This window comes from Bubalus bubalis, chromosome 7, assembly GCF_019923935.1.
Source record: "Bubalus bubalis isolate 160015118507 breed Murrah chromosome 7, NDDB_SH_1, whole genome shotgun sequence".
NCBI lineage: Eukaryota > Metazoa > Chordata > Mammalia > Artiodactyla > Bovidae > Bubalus > Bubalus bubalis.
The window spans coordinates 56,349,679-56,365,020 of NC_059163.1; the positions used below are offsets into that span (position 1 = coordinate 56,349,679).

The 15,342-nt window shown below is 45.7% G+C and overlaps 1 protein-coding gene and 1 long non-coding RNA gene across 3 annotated transcripts in view; one reads left to right on the forward strand and one right to left on the reverse strand.

Annotated features, from left to right (window-relative positions):
* The window catches only part of LOC123334431, a 119,720-nt gene extending 115,351 nt beyond the window's left edge, over positions 1–4,369 (reverse strand). The window contains exon 1 of the long non-coding RNA XR_006552269.2: positions 4,253–4,369. This is a non-coding gene — a long non-coding RNA (uncharacterized LOC123334431). The remainder of the gene's footprint in view (positions 1–4,252) is intronic.
* Positions 2,697–15,342, forward strand: part of BEND4 (BEN domain containing 4) — a 33,093-nt gene continuing 20,447 nt past the window's right edge. For both annotated transcript variants that reach the window (XM_006073843.4, XM_006073844.4), the window contains exons 1-2: positions 2,697–3,318; positions 10,975–11,541. In XM_006073843.4, the coding sequence (XP_006073905.1) occupies positions 2,835–3,318; positions 10,975–11,541 (1,051 nt within the window). In that variant the 5' untranslated portion in view covers positions 2,697–2,834. The remainder of the gene's footprint in view (positions 3,319–10,974; positions 11,542–15,342) is intronic.

Consider the following 15,342-nt stretch of genomic DNA (forward strand, 5'->3'; position numbering starts at 1 on the left):
TACCATCCTGTCAGCCCCCGAGACCCTAAAGAGAGGATATAAGCAAAATCACTGATAATTTGGACTAAAATTTACAGTAAGATGCTTACAAAAGTGCTGCCAGTGATTTTATAAACACCTCAATATATTACATTTATATACAATACTCAGGTATGTACAACCCCAGGCAGGGAACAGTGGTCACTTACAATTTTAAAATTGAGTTCAACTCCACACTTGGGAGTAAATGCCCATTTCATTTTCTAACACGTGATTATTAAGCACTTCATTTTTCTATGGATCCAGACATAGGTGACTGCTAGCATGTGAATCTAAAAGCTGGTCATTTAAAAAATTCTAATATTTTTCCTCTAGGATTTCTTATTTTTTTAGCTAAACCACTAATTTTACCATTCAGTTTTATAGAAACATCCACTTTTCAACATACAGAAAGGCAGATCCTTTTCATTGGTAAACCATAACAACAGAAGTACTGTTCCCAGTCTCTTAAGGTGCTTAAGTGGTGAGGCTGATACAAATTAAAAATACATAAGAGAAGAAAAAGCTCCCAGGTATAGGAAATTATTTCTTCAGTAGTAGAACTGATGAATTTCTCCCCTCTAACCACCCCCTACCTACTCACACTGGCACCACCCAATTTCTTTTCAAAAGCCAGAACTTATTGGCAAATTATCTGGGAGTAAAGTGGGAGGAAGACATTTCAATGCAAAATTCAGAACTGCTTTATAGAAAGAAAAGTGTGGGGAGGTTTGTTATCATTTATTTCCTCCAGTGTATCATTCAATTTCAGCTGTCTCACCTCTGAGAAGAAGCTCCCCCATTTTTCACTTATGTGCCTAAGAAACATCTCCCTGGCATCTCATTCTCTTTCCCTGTCTTTCACCAGCATTTCATTATTTCTTAACTGTCCCTCTCATGCTTGTCTCCCTTTTTCTTACTGATCCACGTGTCCTCATTTAGCAGTTTTCAGAAGCCAGGGAGAAACGTTGCAAATAATGTTAAATATGATTAATATCTTGAATTCCTTGAAATATGACATGCATGAGTTACAATGAAACCTCTTTTATTTCCCCATGAAATGCTTTTGCATAATGAGAAAGAAAATGTCCTCTATGCCCTAATCAGCCCTGACAGTTCCTGGACTCCCAAATACTTTTATTTATGGCATTATTTATTTCATCTCTAATAAATGGAGGGGAGAAAACCGCAGCAGGATCTGAGGAGGCCGCAGGAGAGAGGGAGACTATGGAGGGTGGAGGAACGCAGAAGCTGATCCTGCAAAGAGAGAGGTTTCCAGAGGAAGGGAAGTCTGGCGAATGAGAGACCAAGGTCCTCACCCCAGAGAAGAAGAAAATAGGTCACTTTTCCAAGACTAAAAGGAAAGCTCTGAAAAGGAAACTAACTTCACAGTGGAGAGATGACAGTCACACATCAAGGAGGAGACATACCCAGAATTCTAACCTGGAGAGTTAAGATTGAAGGCTAGAAACCAAACCTGGGAGGGAGTTGCTGATATTGGAGTTAACCTAGGGGAGGGGAGATTTGTTCCCAAAGTGGCTGGGAGAAGCCAGGGCCGTCCTCTAGATTTGAAGACATCTCTAGCCCATGGGATCCTTCTCTGAACCACAGAGGCGCTTCCCTCATTCAAACAACAACTGAAATTGTGTGTCGTCCAGAAACCCTGCCCTGGTGGCCCCAGACACAGTGAGGAGCTGCCTGGGCAACGCAGAGAGCCAGAGCTTTGGGGCAATCTTGGTCCAACAAGGGCACGAGCGCGCACACACACACACACCCCCCAAACGATATTGTTGCGAGTATCTAATCACCATTCCCAAAGGGAGTATCAGGTCATATTTTTTCCCCTAAATTGCAGTCTACCTGCTACAAGAAGTGAGAATTTGCATATCTGGGAACATCTGTGTAACTCAGCCACACACTTGAGTATCTGACTATGGGCAATTTCCTCAAAGAGCCTCAGTCTTCTCATCTGTAGAATGGGGAAACGGTTTCTTTTATGCCCTCTCATAGGAATCTAATGAAATAATGTAAAAGTCTGATGCTTTGTGTGCTCTTATGACAACATGAACTCGAAGGCCATGAGCTGGATATAGACAAAAGCCCCTGGGCGCGCAAACAACTCGCAGCAACCTGGGTCAAGCCTTCAAGATGTTCTTTTCAGAAGGCTGGCGGAGCAATTTCCCATAGGCAGAAGAACACGGTGTATTATCTTCCCAAGGTACACACGCACTCCAGCTACCCCAACCCCGCCCCGCCCCAACTACTCCCAGCTGGGTGCAACCCGAGAGTTTGGGGTCGTGCAGGGGTCGCCAAGAGCTCCTTCCTAAAACCGGGCCCCGCCCATAACAGCAGGAGCCTCAAGTGCACGGGGCTCCGAAGTCTCGTCCCGGCCAGAACCTCGCGCTGTTACCAGGACGCCCTCGGGGTCCCGGCTCTTTCCTTCCCTTCCCCCGTCGGAGGCGCACACCAGGCTCTGCGACCACGCGGGCGGCAGCGGCGGCACCAGGCTCCGCCCCCGCCCCTATTATCATTAGCAGATATTACCCTAAACACTTGCTCTTTACCTCCTTTCTCCCTCCAGGCATTGGCGAGGCAGCCTGTCAATCAGGGCTCGGGCGGCAGCCCCCCGCGCAGGGGTTCGGCGATGCCAGGCTTCGCGACAGGCGGCGGCGGTGACGGCGGCCGCGGCACAGACACCCACCCTCCCACACGCGCGCACCCGGGCAGAGCCGGCGGGCAGGCGGCAGCGGCATCTTCGGAGCCCGGCGCCGGGCGCCGAGGGGGCGTGCAGCCGGGAAGCGGCCGGGAGGCGCAGGATGGAGGAAGAGATGCAGCCGGCAGAGGAGGGGCCCAGCGTCCCCAAAATCTACAAGCAGCGCAGCCCCTACAGCGTCCTCAAGACGTTCCCCGGCAAGAGGCCAGCGCTGGCCAAGCGCTACGAGCGACCCACCCTGGTGGAGCTGCCGCACGTGCGGCCGCCCCCGCCGCCCTTCGCCCCGCACGCCACGGTCTCCATCAGCAGCAGCGAGCCGCCGCCGCCGCCGCCGCAGCAGTTCCAGGCGCAGGGATCTTTCCCCCCCGGGCCCGGCCGGGCCAACGCCGCCGCGTCGTCGTCGTCTCCGTCCGGCACCCCCGCCGCGTCCCAGGGCCACCTGAGGACTACGGCGCCGCCGCCCGCGGCCCCCGCCGCGTCATCATCCTCTTCGTTCGCCGCCGTCGTCAGGTACGGGTCGAGCCCGGCGGCCTCCGCGGGCAGCAGCAGCACGGGCGGCGACGGCGCCAGTCTGGAGCTCAGCGCAGGTACCAACTCTCGGGCGCAACTTTCCGTCCCGCCACGGCCGGGGGGAGGGGTGGGGCCCCGGGAAGGAGAAGCCCAGGGACCGCGGAGAGCCTGCGGCGCGCTGGGCCCAGCGGGAGGGCCGCGAGGGGAGCGCGGGGGTGGGCAGGGGGCGCGCACACCGGCTGAGGGAGGATTCGGATGTCCGAGCGCACCCCGGAGGCCTCCATGCGCGGGCGGCAACTTCTGGCGCTTCCCGGCCGCCACCGCCGCCGCGTCCCGGGCTTCCGACGGCGCGCGCGCGCCTCTTTAACAGGTGTCTCCGCCGCTCGCCTCCCGCTCGGCGCCCGGGGAACGCGGCGGTGGCGATGGGCGACCCGGCTGGTGGCGGGGGGAGCCGGGGGCCGCGCGCGGGCTGGGAGTGGGGGCGGGACACCCTCGGGTGGCAGCGGCGGCCGCTCCGGGAGAAGCTAGCGCTCTCCGGCGACTCTCGGGGAAGCCCTCCCTCTCCTCTCTGCGGCTTCACTTTTTCCTTCTACTTCTTTCTTTTATCTCTCTCTCTCTCCTCCATTTGCTTTTCCTCCTCTTTCCTTCTCGTTTGCTCTCTGATTCTCCCTCGCTCTGTCGCGGTCACTTAGCGAGCCCTAGGGCTGTTTCGTTTTTTCTGTGCGAGCGCGGGCGGTCTCTGCCTGCCCCTTTTCCCACCCACCCCAGGGTCCCCCGCGGGTGGCTGTAAGACGCGGGGCTCCCCCCGCAGCAGTCACGCCGCGGGTGGGGCGGGCGGCCGCGACTTCAGGGACGGAGACTCCTGCCCCTCCCCCAGCCCCGAGAACCCCGGGCGCCCCAGGTCCCGCCGCCCTCCCCGCGCCGGGTGGGCGCTGCTGCACGCCGGGATCCCGCGCCTCTCGAGCTTTCTGTGTCCGGGCCCCTCAGAAATGCCTTTCGGGGAGCGCTCACCCCGGGTACGAGACTTCTGGTAGAAGCCGGCCCTCCTGCCCAGCTGCGGAGAGGGAGGCGGGCTGATGGAGAGGCCGCAGCCTGGGGCCTGCGCCCAAGGGTGCTCTCTGCTGCCTGAGGACGCGCAGCCCGGTTTATCCCCCTCCTCGGAACTAAAAAGTTCCTGCTCAGGCCTTTTACGGCACTTTGGAGCCCTCCGAATCCTGCATATAAGTGAATCGAAAGGTTTTTTTTTTTCCTAATGAAAATAGGAGCATTGTCTTGAAATGAGTTATAGAAGCCTAAGCTCATGTTCTGTTGTTTGTCAATATTTTGACACATGAAGGATTGGTTTTGAGAAAGAAAATCTAATTACAGGTTATAGTGAAGACTTGTCCTGTCACATCCCTCACTGATTTGGAGGGGTTCTTGTGTGGATGTTCTCACTGTTTGCAAGAGGTGGTTTTTTTTTTTCCTGTGTTTATATTCTGTTGTGCTTTTGTATTCGTTGTTAGGCTATCTACTTTCATTTTCCTTATTTTTCTAGTGTTTTCCCGCTTTCTTAGGTTTGTGTGCTTTCTGGGTTTGGGTTCTGATTTTCTTATAAACTACTTCATGGTCATTCCTTGTTAATTTCCTAGCTCTGCTTTCTTGTTCAGAAGTTTGGGTCTTTTTCCCATATTCTGTACTTTGCGTACTCCTTAGCACAACCTCCAAGCCATCGTGTTCATTGGGGGTTCCCCCTCTTTATCCGCCCACTTCAGTCTTTAATCTCGTCTTGCTTTCTCCTTTTAGACTTTGCTGACTGTCTTTCAGTCTTTTACCTTTTTTAAGACCGTGTAAGTCTGCCCCCTTTGATTTCCGTGTTCATCCATAGTTTTAACCCTTGCTTTTTCCTGCTGTTTTTCCTGTATTCTGTTTTCTGCACCAGTTACTTGCTATCCTTTCCAGGGTCCCTTCTACTCTGGTGGCAGTTTCCCCACTCTTATTCATAAAGAGTTTTTGTTGTTTTGTTTTGCTTTTCCTTCTTACCTTTTTCTGAATGTCCTCTCTGTGTTTACTCTGATGACCTGTTTAGTCTGTCTCTGTCCCCAGGTGGAAATCATGTCACTGAATCTAAAAGAGTGAAAAGGAGCTTGCTGATGCTCCTCAGATTCCCTGTATTTCTTATTTCCCTTTATTTTCAACATTTCTTATTTTTTTTTAGGAGAGCTCATGGAGTGGTAAGCTTGATAGCTCCAAGAATAGGATGCCATGTGCTTGTTGGAAAGACAGGAATTGGGTTGTAGGTTTCTTGCTCACAGTAGGGAAAATCAGTTCAGTTCAGTGGCTCAGTCGTGTCCAACTCTTTGTGACCCCATGGACTGCAGCACACCAGGCTTCCCTGTCCATCACCAACTCCTGGAGCTTGCTCAAACTCATGTCCATTAAGTTGGTGACAACATCCAACCATCTCATCCTCCGTCGTCCCCTTCTCCTGCCTTCAGTCTTTCCCAGCGTCAGGGTCTTTTCCAGTGAGAGAGTTCTTGGCAAATGGTCAGGGGCAAAAAAAAAAAAAGACCTTAGTACTAGACATCATGAATTTTGGTCGTAATATTAATCACTGGGGACAAAGCCATCTCTTAACGGGCACAGTGGCGTTAGTGGCCCTCAGAAGGACAGGCGCCTGAAGAGTTGATTGGCTCTTTGAGGAACTAGTGGTGCCACTTTGAACCAATGAGCGCGTGCGCCCAGACAGCCATGTGAGCATCCTTGGTGGAGTGGAGGCAGGGTGGTGACTGGCTTGTTGCACCCTCACTGCAGTGTTACTGCAATGTCTGAGGCCCCCTGGTAAACTGAAAATAATCAAAACATCAGTGAGATGAAATAAGTGAAGGATGGAAGAGAGAGAACTGAGTGTCCAGAGTAAATGCTGTGAAAAGATGAAAGGGTTGAAGTGAACCTTATTTGCCATTAAGGGCCATAAACCATTGAGAGGAGACACGTGCTTTAAAATAGATTTTTCAGTGTTCTTATAAAATCTCCTGAAGAGAATAATTTTCCTTAAAAGGGGTAATATACCATGGTTCTAAAAGCATATTTTTCCTCTGTGGGAGGCTTAGAGTTAAAACCCACGTAGATCTTGATATGCAGCCTAAATTTGGCATCAGGAAATGGGAAATTGCATCTTTAAGCAGAGTACAATCAAAAATGAATTACAATAAATCCTATATAATTGCATAGGTCATTCTCTTTAATGAGATTTTATTAACCTGACTGTCAAGCTTTTGAGTCAGGCAGATATTTTATCTTCTTCAACTGATAAAAGTGTCAGCTATAAACCACCATATAAATATTCATAAATCTACACATCTGTGGCAGCCTATCAGCATCATTCTTTTGGACATTAAAAGCATTCTAATTACTTTCTGTCTAGCAGAGCTGAAATGCTGCCTGTTATAGTATGTGCTTGGCAGGCATGATTGCTTTTGTTTGCCATCACAAATAGCAGCATCCTATTTTATATACCGATGGTCCAGAAAATATTCAGGGATTGACTGAGCAGGATGAATATTAGGAAGCACCATCTGGTTTTGATAGCACCGAGTATATTAACTCATCTGTTAATTTTTGACACATCATTGATTTATTTATTTAGAAAAATTGCATCCTGTTTTGCTGTGTTGATGTTTGCCATTAGGGAAAAAAAAACTGATGGCATTTTTTTTTTTTTAAGACATACAGTAGTTCATTGATTTAAGAACAGGATGATGCTTCCAGAGATGCTTTCATTTTGTAACTTCTATTTTCTACGCCACAAAGTCCTCTCATAGAAAGAAGTTATATTAATGTTCTAAGAAAATCATCTATTTTGAGCTAGTTGGAAATCCTTTTGGTAGATTGTAATAAATATATGGATACATGGTAGTATAGGTCACAGAAATTTTTTTCTGCTTCTGCATTTTTAATATTAATATATTTCACCCTTCACTGGGCTAAAATCAAAAGGTTACCACTAATCTTGACTACTGTGATCTCCTTCATAGAAGCAGAATACTCTTGGGGATCTGCTGTGATGGGCAAATTCCATTCAAGGCTTTACTTACAAAGAAGGATGTTAAAGTAGGGAGCCTGTGTTTCATTGCTGAGTTCCCATCCCTCTTCACTTATCAGATTTAGGATGGATTAAACCTCTTAAATTCTGAAGAATTTCTAGAAATGACTTTTTGAATTACAAAAATAATCATGGGTTCAGATTCTGGAATCAGACTAGGCACAATTTGCAACATGATGTTATCTCCAGACAGGTTTTACAATAAAGCAAAATAAATTTGAGAAATGTGGTCATTTTAGAATGCTTTATGATTGTGATTTTTTAAAAACATTTTATGATCTTTCATTTTAGAGAAGTTAGGGATAAAGTAGGTTGTGTTAAAGCCTCTCTGTAATCTGTTGACTTTGTACTTCCTTGCTATCACTTGAGTGGAACATTCTGTGACTAAGGGGGGGGGGGAGTTCAAAAAATTTAAAATACACGTTCACACTTTGCTCAATTAAGAATCACGGATCAGTGTGTCATACAACTGTGTTCATATAAAAACAGAACTTTTCTCCATTTCTTAGCAATAAGGGGCATTACACAATACCTGCATTTCTAATTATATTCTGTCTGGAAAGGTGAAGTATTGCTGGCTGCAATATGTGTTAAGTGGAAAGATTTGCTGTTTTCCACCAAGTATAATAGTAACATTTTTCATCACACTCTTCAATGTATTGACATAAAATACTATTCAAATATTAGAAGGTACTGAAAAGAAGAAAATTCAGCCTTTTAATGGCTACAGTGGCTATTTTTACATATATCAGTTCTGAGAACAAATTCTGAATAAAACATTTGGAAAACCTGCAGGCAAGAACTGTTTGGTGGCTATAACTATTCTCTGATGTTCTGAATGCACTTTAATACATTATCTTCATAATATAGCATAATACATAATGACTTTTTCTCAACATACTACGAGTTTATCCTTCAGTTAAGAAAACAAATCATGCTTGTCTATACATCAAATTTTTTTCCCCTTAAAATCTATACTGTAATGTGACTTACCAATATTCAGACAACTGAACTCCTTTTAGGACACTGGACAAATATATTCTAGCTGTTCTTTCTAAGCAATTCTGTTTTCGTCTTTCCTTTCATATTTTGTTTCTTTCATCAGGGTTGTATTAAAGGTGTATAGCCTATGAATCCATTAGGACTATTCTGATTAAAATGCAAACAGTAAGTACAACTTCAGGTCTGAAATGGGATTATAGGATTAAATGAATGAAAACTGCTAATGTGCCAGAATTGAGAATCCCCAATCGATATTGTCCTTTGATTTCACTAATAAAAGAACAAAAACCTGGGAGTAAAAAATGAAAATGCAACATCTTAAGCCTCCCCACTTGTATGGTTCAGCTGTTTACTTTCTGATTTATTTGGTTTTGGCCATCGCAAAATATAATACCTAACTATTTGAAGTCTTTCTCAATTACGATTCAGTTCAAATCATGAGCTGGTTTCTTCCTTTCCACCTGGCTGGGGGCAGAGTCATCATGACTTCCAGTGTTTGGTGTAGGAAAGATAGTTCCCATATACACATCCCCTTTTCTCCGAAGTAGCAAGCCAACTTTATCTCGGCTGCTACTTGGGTCAAGTTTCACGGCCCATCAGCCAGCTCCAGATGAACACTATACCTGGCATCTAGTTCTTTCTTCAGCACTCAAAGTAATTGTGGTTAAAAAGCAGGCCTGTGCCTAATATTTGTGGGATTCAGGGTGAGAATACAAATGCTGTAAACTAAGATACGATTTTAGCTACAAGAGTCCCTGCATGTATTCAGTAAATACTTCTTGAGATACTGTGCTGGCCCTCAAGCTCGAGTCCACTCATGGAATATACAGTCTCTTAAGTCTCTGCTGAGCTGAAGAGTACTGGCCTCTGTATTCTGACTTGTCATTTTTCCTGAGGGTTTAGGAATGGTAGCATTTTATAGATTTGGGAGATGTGAGGGGTGCTTCCTATATGCTCTGGGCCTTAGATAAATCATTAAATAGTTAGAAAAGGAGACTTGTACCCCCTCCCCCTGATATCTTAGTTACTTTAGAAAGACTAGTAAGAAAAAACAAAGAACATGAAGTACTGCAATGAGGTTTCTAAAGGTTGGTTTTGCTGGTCATTAACCTGGGTTTTCTAGAGAAACCAATTTTCTTAAATCACAATTATTCTGGTTTGTTGTCCCCAAAGAAACCCTTGAGCATCTCACCATTTTTCACTTTTAAAGGTCTTTTTTTCCTCCGTAAAGATACAGCTAGACAACATTTCCAGGGACAACAAGCAACTAGGTGTTGTTTCAGTCACCGAGTCGTGTCCGACTCTCTGAGACGCCGTGGACTGGGGCACGCCAGGCTTCCCTGTCCTTCACCAGCTCCCGCAGCTTGCTCAATCTCATGTCCACTGAGTCAGTAATGCCATCCCACCATCTCATCCTCTGTTGTTCCCTTCTTGTGCTGCTTTCAATCTTTCCCAACGTCGGGGTCTTTTCTAATGAGTAGGCTCTTTGCATCAGGTGGCCAAAGTATTGGCGCTTCAGCGTCAGTCCTTCAGTGACTAGTTACATTTCTATAATAAACAATAGATATTGGCATCTAGAATCTACAGTATTTTGTTTGTTGCCACTATTTTACATAGACGGGAGAGGAAATAAGAGGCACCCTCATTGCCAAATATAAACCCTAAAAAAGTATCTCTCTCTGGGTATTTATAAATTGCCCATTCTGGGTGGTGGTCTACAAAGAGAATGTTGATGTAGCTTATGTTTAGGGTGAATTTTCAAAACCCTTAGACTGACAACATTGAGTCACATTTTCACAATATTGACTGGGGCGGGGGGCGGGGGCCTTTCCATATTTTTTCTTTTTGAGGTGAACTGATTGCTTTCTATCCGTTTTTTGCTTTCCACTGATTGACAGTTAACATGCTTTGTAATACATTTGTGGAAACTGACTGGCCCTGTCAGTCAGATGCGTGCCAGTTAAGAGATTTGGTGGGAGAGGCCCTGAGAAGGGCACTGTTGCTTTTCAGATGCTGCTGCTATAGATAAAGCTAAGGTATCAGATACAGGAAAGGATGGCCAACCCAGATGGTGGATGACACAGTGTTGCTTTGGGGCTCCTCCTCATTTGCCTCAGGCCCACTCCTTGTTTTTTCTTAGGTGTTTAGTGAGCACTTCCCAGACACCTCTCGTTCTTCTCCAGTTTGCATCTGGGAGCAACGTACTCTCAGTGGGGATTGTATCAGCTGATTAATAGCAAGGGCATGAGGGCACTCCAGAAATAGCAGTAATGATTGCTGTAAGCTCCACTGTCAATGAGGAGTTGAGTCTGCAGGGCTGGCTTGATTCATTAGAGTGAGGATGTTAATGAAGCCAAAGGTGTAAGTTCAGAGCTGTGCAGGCCAGCCAATGCCATAGAGAGGGGGGTCTCTATTCGGTGCCCCAGTCCCATCCAGCCATTTCCCAGAATCGAGTTGGGGTGGCTCATCAGGAGTGACAGGAAGCTGTGCATCCAGGTACATGTGGATTCACTATGTCACACTGGTGTGCGGCAGAGAGTAGAAGTCCATGTTTCTGACAGTTTTGAATGTTGAACTCCAAGTCAAGGACCCTCTTTGTCCCTTGTCTTGGCTGTAAGTCTCTGATGTGTCTTCTTCTCTGTTTCAGAGAGTCGTATGATCTTGGACGCTTTTGCTCAACAATGCAGCCGAGTCCTTAGCCTCTTAAATTGTGGAGGCAAACTTCTAGACTCCAGCCATTCTCAATCCATGATATCTTGTGTGAAGCAGGAAGGCTCAAGTTACACTGAAAGACAGGAACCATGTCCTGTTGGCAAAGGGGTCCACAGTCAGACTTCAGACAATTTAGACATTGAAATGCAATATATGCAAAGGAAACAACAAACTTCTGCATTTTTGAGAGTTTTCACTGACTCCCTGCAAAATTACTTGCTCTCAGGGAGCTTTCCAACTCCAAACACCTCCTCGGTCAGCGAGTATGGCCACCTGGCGGATGTGGATCCTCTGTCAACATCCCCCGTGCACACGCTAGGTGGCTGGACCTCCCCAGCAACATCTGAATCCCATGGTCACCCATCATCATCTACGCTGCCTGAGGAGGAGGAAGAGGAGGAAGAGGAAGGCTACTGTCCCCGATGCCAAGAGCTGGAGCAGGAGGTGATTTCACTGCAACAAGAAAATGAAGAGCTCAGAAGAAAGTTAGAGAGCATCCCAGGTACCCTGCCCTGTTACTTAAAAGCCACTTGCCGCCCATTTTCCGTTGTCCCATTTGTGTGTGTGTGTGTGCATGTGTATATGTACGTGTGGTTTTTGTTGTTGTCTGTTGGAACCAATGATGTAGAAAAGTTGGAAAAACAGGCATGCGCCGTTTTAGTCTGCCAGCGCCAAACAAATTTCAGGTTGAGCTACTAGTCCTGTCCTGTGTTTAAGTCACAGTCCTCTAGGGTATAGACCTGAAGGCTATAGTCCTATTAAAAGATGTCTCCATTGATACAAACATGATCCCAAGGTGTAGTGCAATGAGATTGAAATAGGCCATGTGCTGTGGGCTTGAGTTTTCTTCAAAAAGTGATCCTGTTCCTTTTAAATAGCTTTTGTATCTGTAAAGATTTTGATACATGTGTTTTATCAGTCTGTGATAGAAATTGAAATGAAATGACACCTACAAAGGCAGCACTCAGAGAACACATTGTCTCTTCTATTCCATTAATCTCTCGCCTTTCTTGTTAAGTTTCAACAGGTGTGGTTTCTTTAGCCTCCAAACTCCCCTTAAAGTTAACAAGCTAATGTGAACTAAAAGGAATAGCTCAAAGATAGGCTAGTTGGAGAAGGCAGTGACATCCCACTCCAGTACTTTTGCCTGGAAAATCCCATGGATGGAGAAGCCTGGTAGGCTGCAGTCCGTGGGGTCGCTAAGAGTCGGACACAACTGAGCGACTTCCCTTTCACTTTTCACTTTCATGCATTGGAGAAGGAAATGGCAACCCACTCCAGTGTTCTTGCCTGGAGAGTCCCAGGGACGGGGGAGCCTGGTGGGCTGCCATCTCTGGGGTCACACAGAGTCGGACATGACTGAAGTGACTTAGTAGTAGCAGTAGGCTAGTCCCAAACCAGTTGTGCTCCTGGCTAAACATGAGGCATTCACTGCCTCTCAGAGACACTAGATTTGCAGAGTAGTAAAGTCATCTTTATGGCAAGATCTTCTGTGGGTTGCAAAGCCATTTTTTCCTTATTTGGGAAGGTTCTGATTTTGTATATAGCTTTGACTTCATTACTGCATGTCTGTGGCTTTGCAGAGAGACTGGCACAATATTGTAAATCAACTATACTTCAATTTTTTTCAAAGAATATATAGCAATGCTAAATAAATAAAAGACAGTAAAACCTTTTTTTATAGGAACTCTGGCTGTCCAGTGGTTAGGACTCTGCTTTCATTGCCAAGGATTTGGGTTCAATCCCTTGTCCAGGAACTAAGATCCCGCAAGCTGCAAGGAATGGCCAAAGAAACAAGAGACATTAAAACCTTTGTAATCATGCAGCCCATTGATAAAAAATTTTGCGCATGTATCCACCAGTGTACACATCCATTGATTATTTACCTGCATGTACTACTATACTAATATATTATGTTCAAAGTAAAGCATACATAATACATTTAAAAATTTTAAGGCTGATCCATAAATAGAAATTATGTTTTTTTCCTCATTCGATGTCTTTGCATCACACAATTTGGCAGCTTATGTAGAAAGAAGGAAATGTTGACTGAAGTTACCACTTGTTTATTAGAAGTGCCAAACAAAAAGTTTACTTTGCTCCTGTCCTTTCATTTAAAGCATTTCCCGGATAGTGCTGAGGTTTGGCTCAGAATATCTTGGAGTTAGATTGAGTGCAGTTTGTCCTGTGGGAGACAAGCAAGAGGTGAAGGAAATCCATTCTTGGTTGTTGCAGTTTAGCTCTGGAATTAGATGCAGTTAAGCTCTGGAGTTAGATGCAAAGTCTTGGCATTGTCCCTGCCAGGCAGACTGATTACAGGAGAGAGTCTGGCGGAACCCAGAAGAATGCAGTAGAACCAGAGCCCTATTGGTTTCTCCTGGTCAGAGAGATACAGGTGCAGCTAACAGACTGGAATTTTACAGCTTTCACAGTTGTATGAATTATGATGCATTAACTGTGGGTTTTAATACCAAAAGGGTATGTCGCATTTCACTCCCCACTGCTGTTTCATTAGGGAAGAACATGGTGTCCTGGGGTCAGCCAACTGCAGGTTCTTGAATTAGCCATTCAGCACTGTGGGTAGGGGTTTCACGGTGCAAGGACGGGTGACTCGCACGCCGAGTACTGCTGCCCAACTCCTCATCCTGAATCTGTGGCAAGCCGTCTATCCTTGGTAAACTTACTCAGCCAATGTGGGGTTCACTCCACCTGCTTTTTCCTGAATCTGCACAGGTGCAATGTCTGTGTCAGGAGTAAATCATTGCTGGCCTGCCACTAATCGTCCTTTTCGACTGCCCAGAAAAAACAGAAATGCTGCAATTTCTTGAGTCCTCTTGATGGCCAGACATTGAATGACTCTTGCTGAAAGTAGGCTAATGATCCCCACTGTTAGTGTAAACCTACCACTGCTGCTATTAAGAGTCACCTCCAGGAACTTGAATGACTAGCCATTCTACATAGAGAACCTTGATTGCTTTAATTAGTCCATTTGTTGTTCAGTCACTCAGTTCTGTCCGACTCTTTGTGACCCCATAAACTTCAGTACCCCTGGCTTCCCTGTCCTTCACCATGTTCCGGAACTTGCTCAAACTCATGTCCGTAGAGTCAGTGATGACATCCAACCATCTCATCATCTCTCGTCCCCTTCTCCTTCTGCCTTCAGTCTTTCAAGCTTCAGAGTCTTTTCTAATGGGTCGACTCTTCCCCATCAGGTGGCATTCAGTTTCAGCATCAGTCCTTCCAATGAATATTCAGGTTTGATTTCTTTTAGGTTTGACTGGTTTAATCTCCTTGCAGTCCAAGGGATTCTTCAAGAGTCTTCTCCAACACCATAGTTCAAAAGCATCAATTCTTCGGCGCTCAGCTTTCTTTATGGTCCAGCTCTCACATCCGTACATGACTACTGGAAAAACCATAGCTTTGACTAGACAGACCTTTGTTGGCAAACTAAAGTCTCTGCTTTTTAATATGCTGTCTAGGTTAGTCATAGCTTTTCTTCCGAGGAACAATCGTCTTTTAATTTTGTGGCTGCAGTCACCATCTTGCAGTGATTTTGAAGCCCAAGAAAATACAGTTCGTCAGTTTTCTATTGTTTCCCCATCTATTTGCTGTGAAGTGATGGGACTGTATGCGATGATCTTTGTTTTTTGAATGTTGAATTTTAAGCCAGCCTTTCCAGTCTCCTCTTTGACCTTCATCAAAAGGCTCTTTAGTTTCTCTTTGCTTTCTGCCATTAGGGTGGTGTCTTCTATATATCTGAGATTGTTGCTATTACTCCAGCAATCTTGATTCCAGCTTGTGCTTCATCCAGCCCAGCATTTTGCATGATGTACTCTGCATATAAGTTAAATAAGCAGGGTAACAATATACAGCCTTGATGTACTTCTTTCCCCATTTTGAACCAGTCCGTTGTTACAGGTCTGGTTCTAACTGTTGCTTCTTGAGCTCCATACAGGTTACTCAGGAGGCAGGTCAGGTGGTCTGGTATTCCCATCTCTTTCAGAATTTTCCAGTTTGTTGTGATCCACATAGTCAAAGGCTTTAGCATAGTCAGTGAAGCAGAAGTAGATGTTTTTCTGGAATTCTCTGCAATTTGATCTCTGGTTCCTCTGCCGTTTTGAAATCCATCTTGAACATCTGGAAGTTCTCAGTTCATGTCATGGTTAAGTCAGGCTTGGAGAATTTCGAACATTACTTTGCTGGCATGTGAAATGAGCACAGTTGTATGGTAGTTTGAACATTCTTTGGCATTGCCTTTGGGTTTCGAATCAAAACTGACCTTTTCCAGTCCTGTGGTCACTGC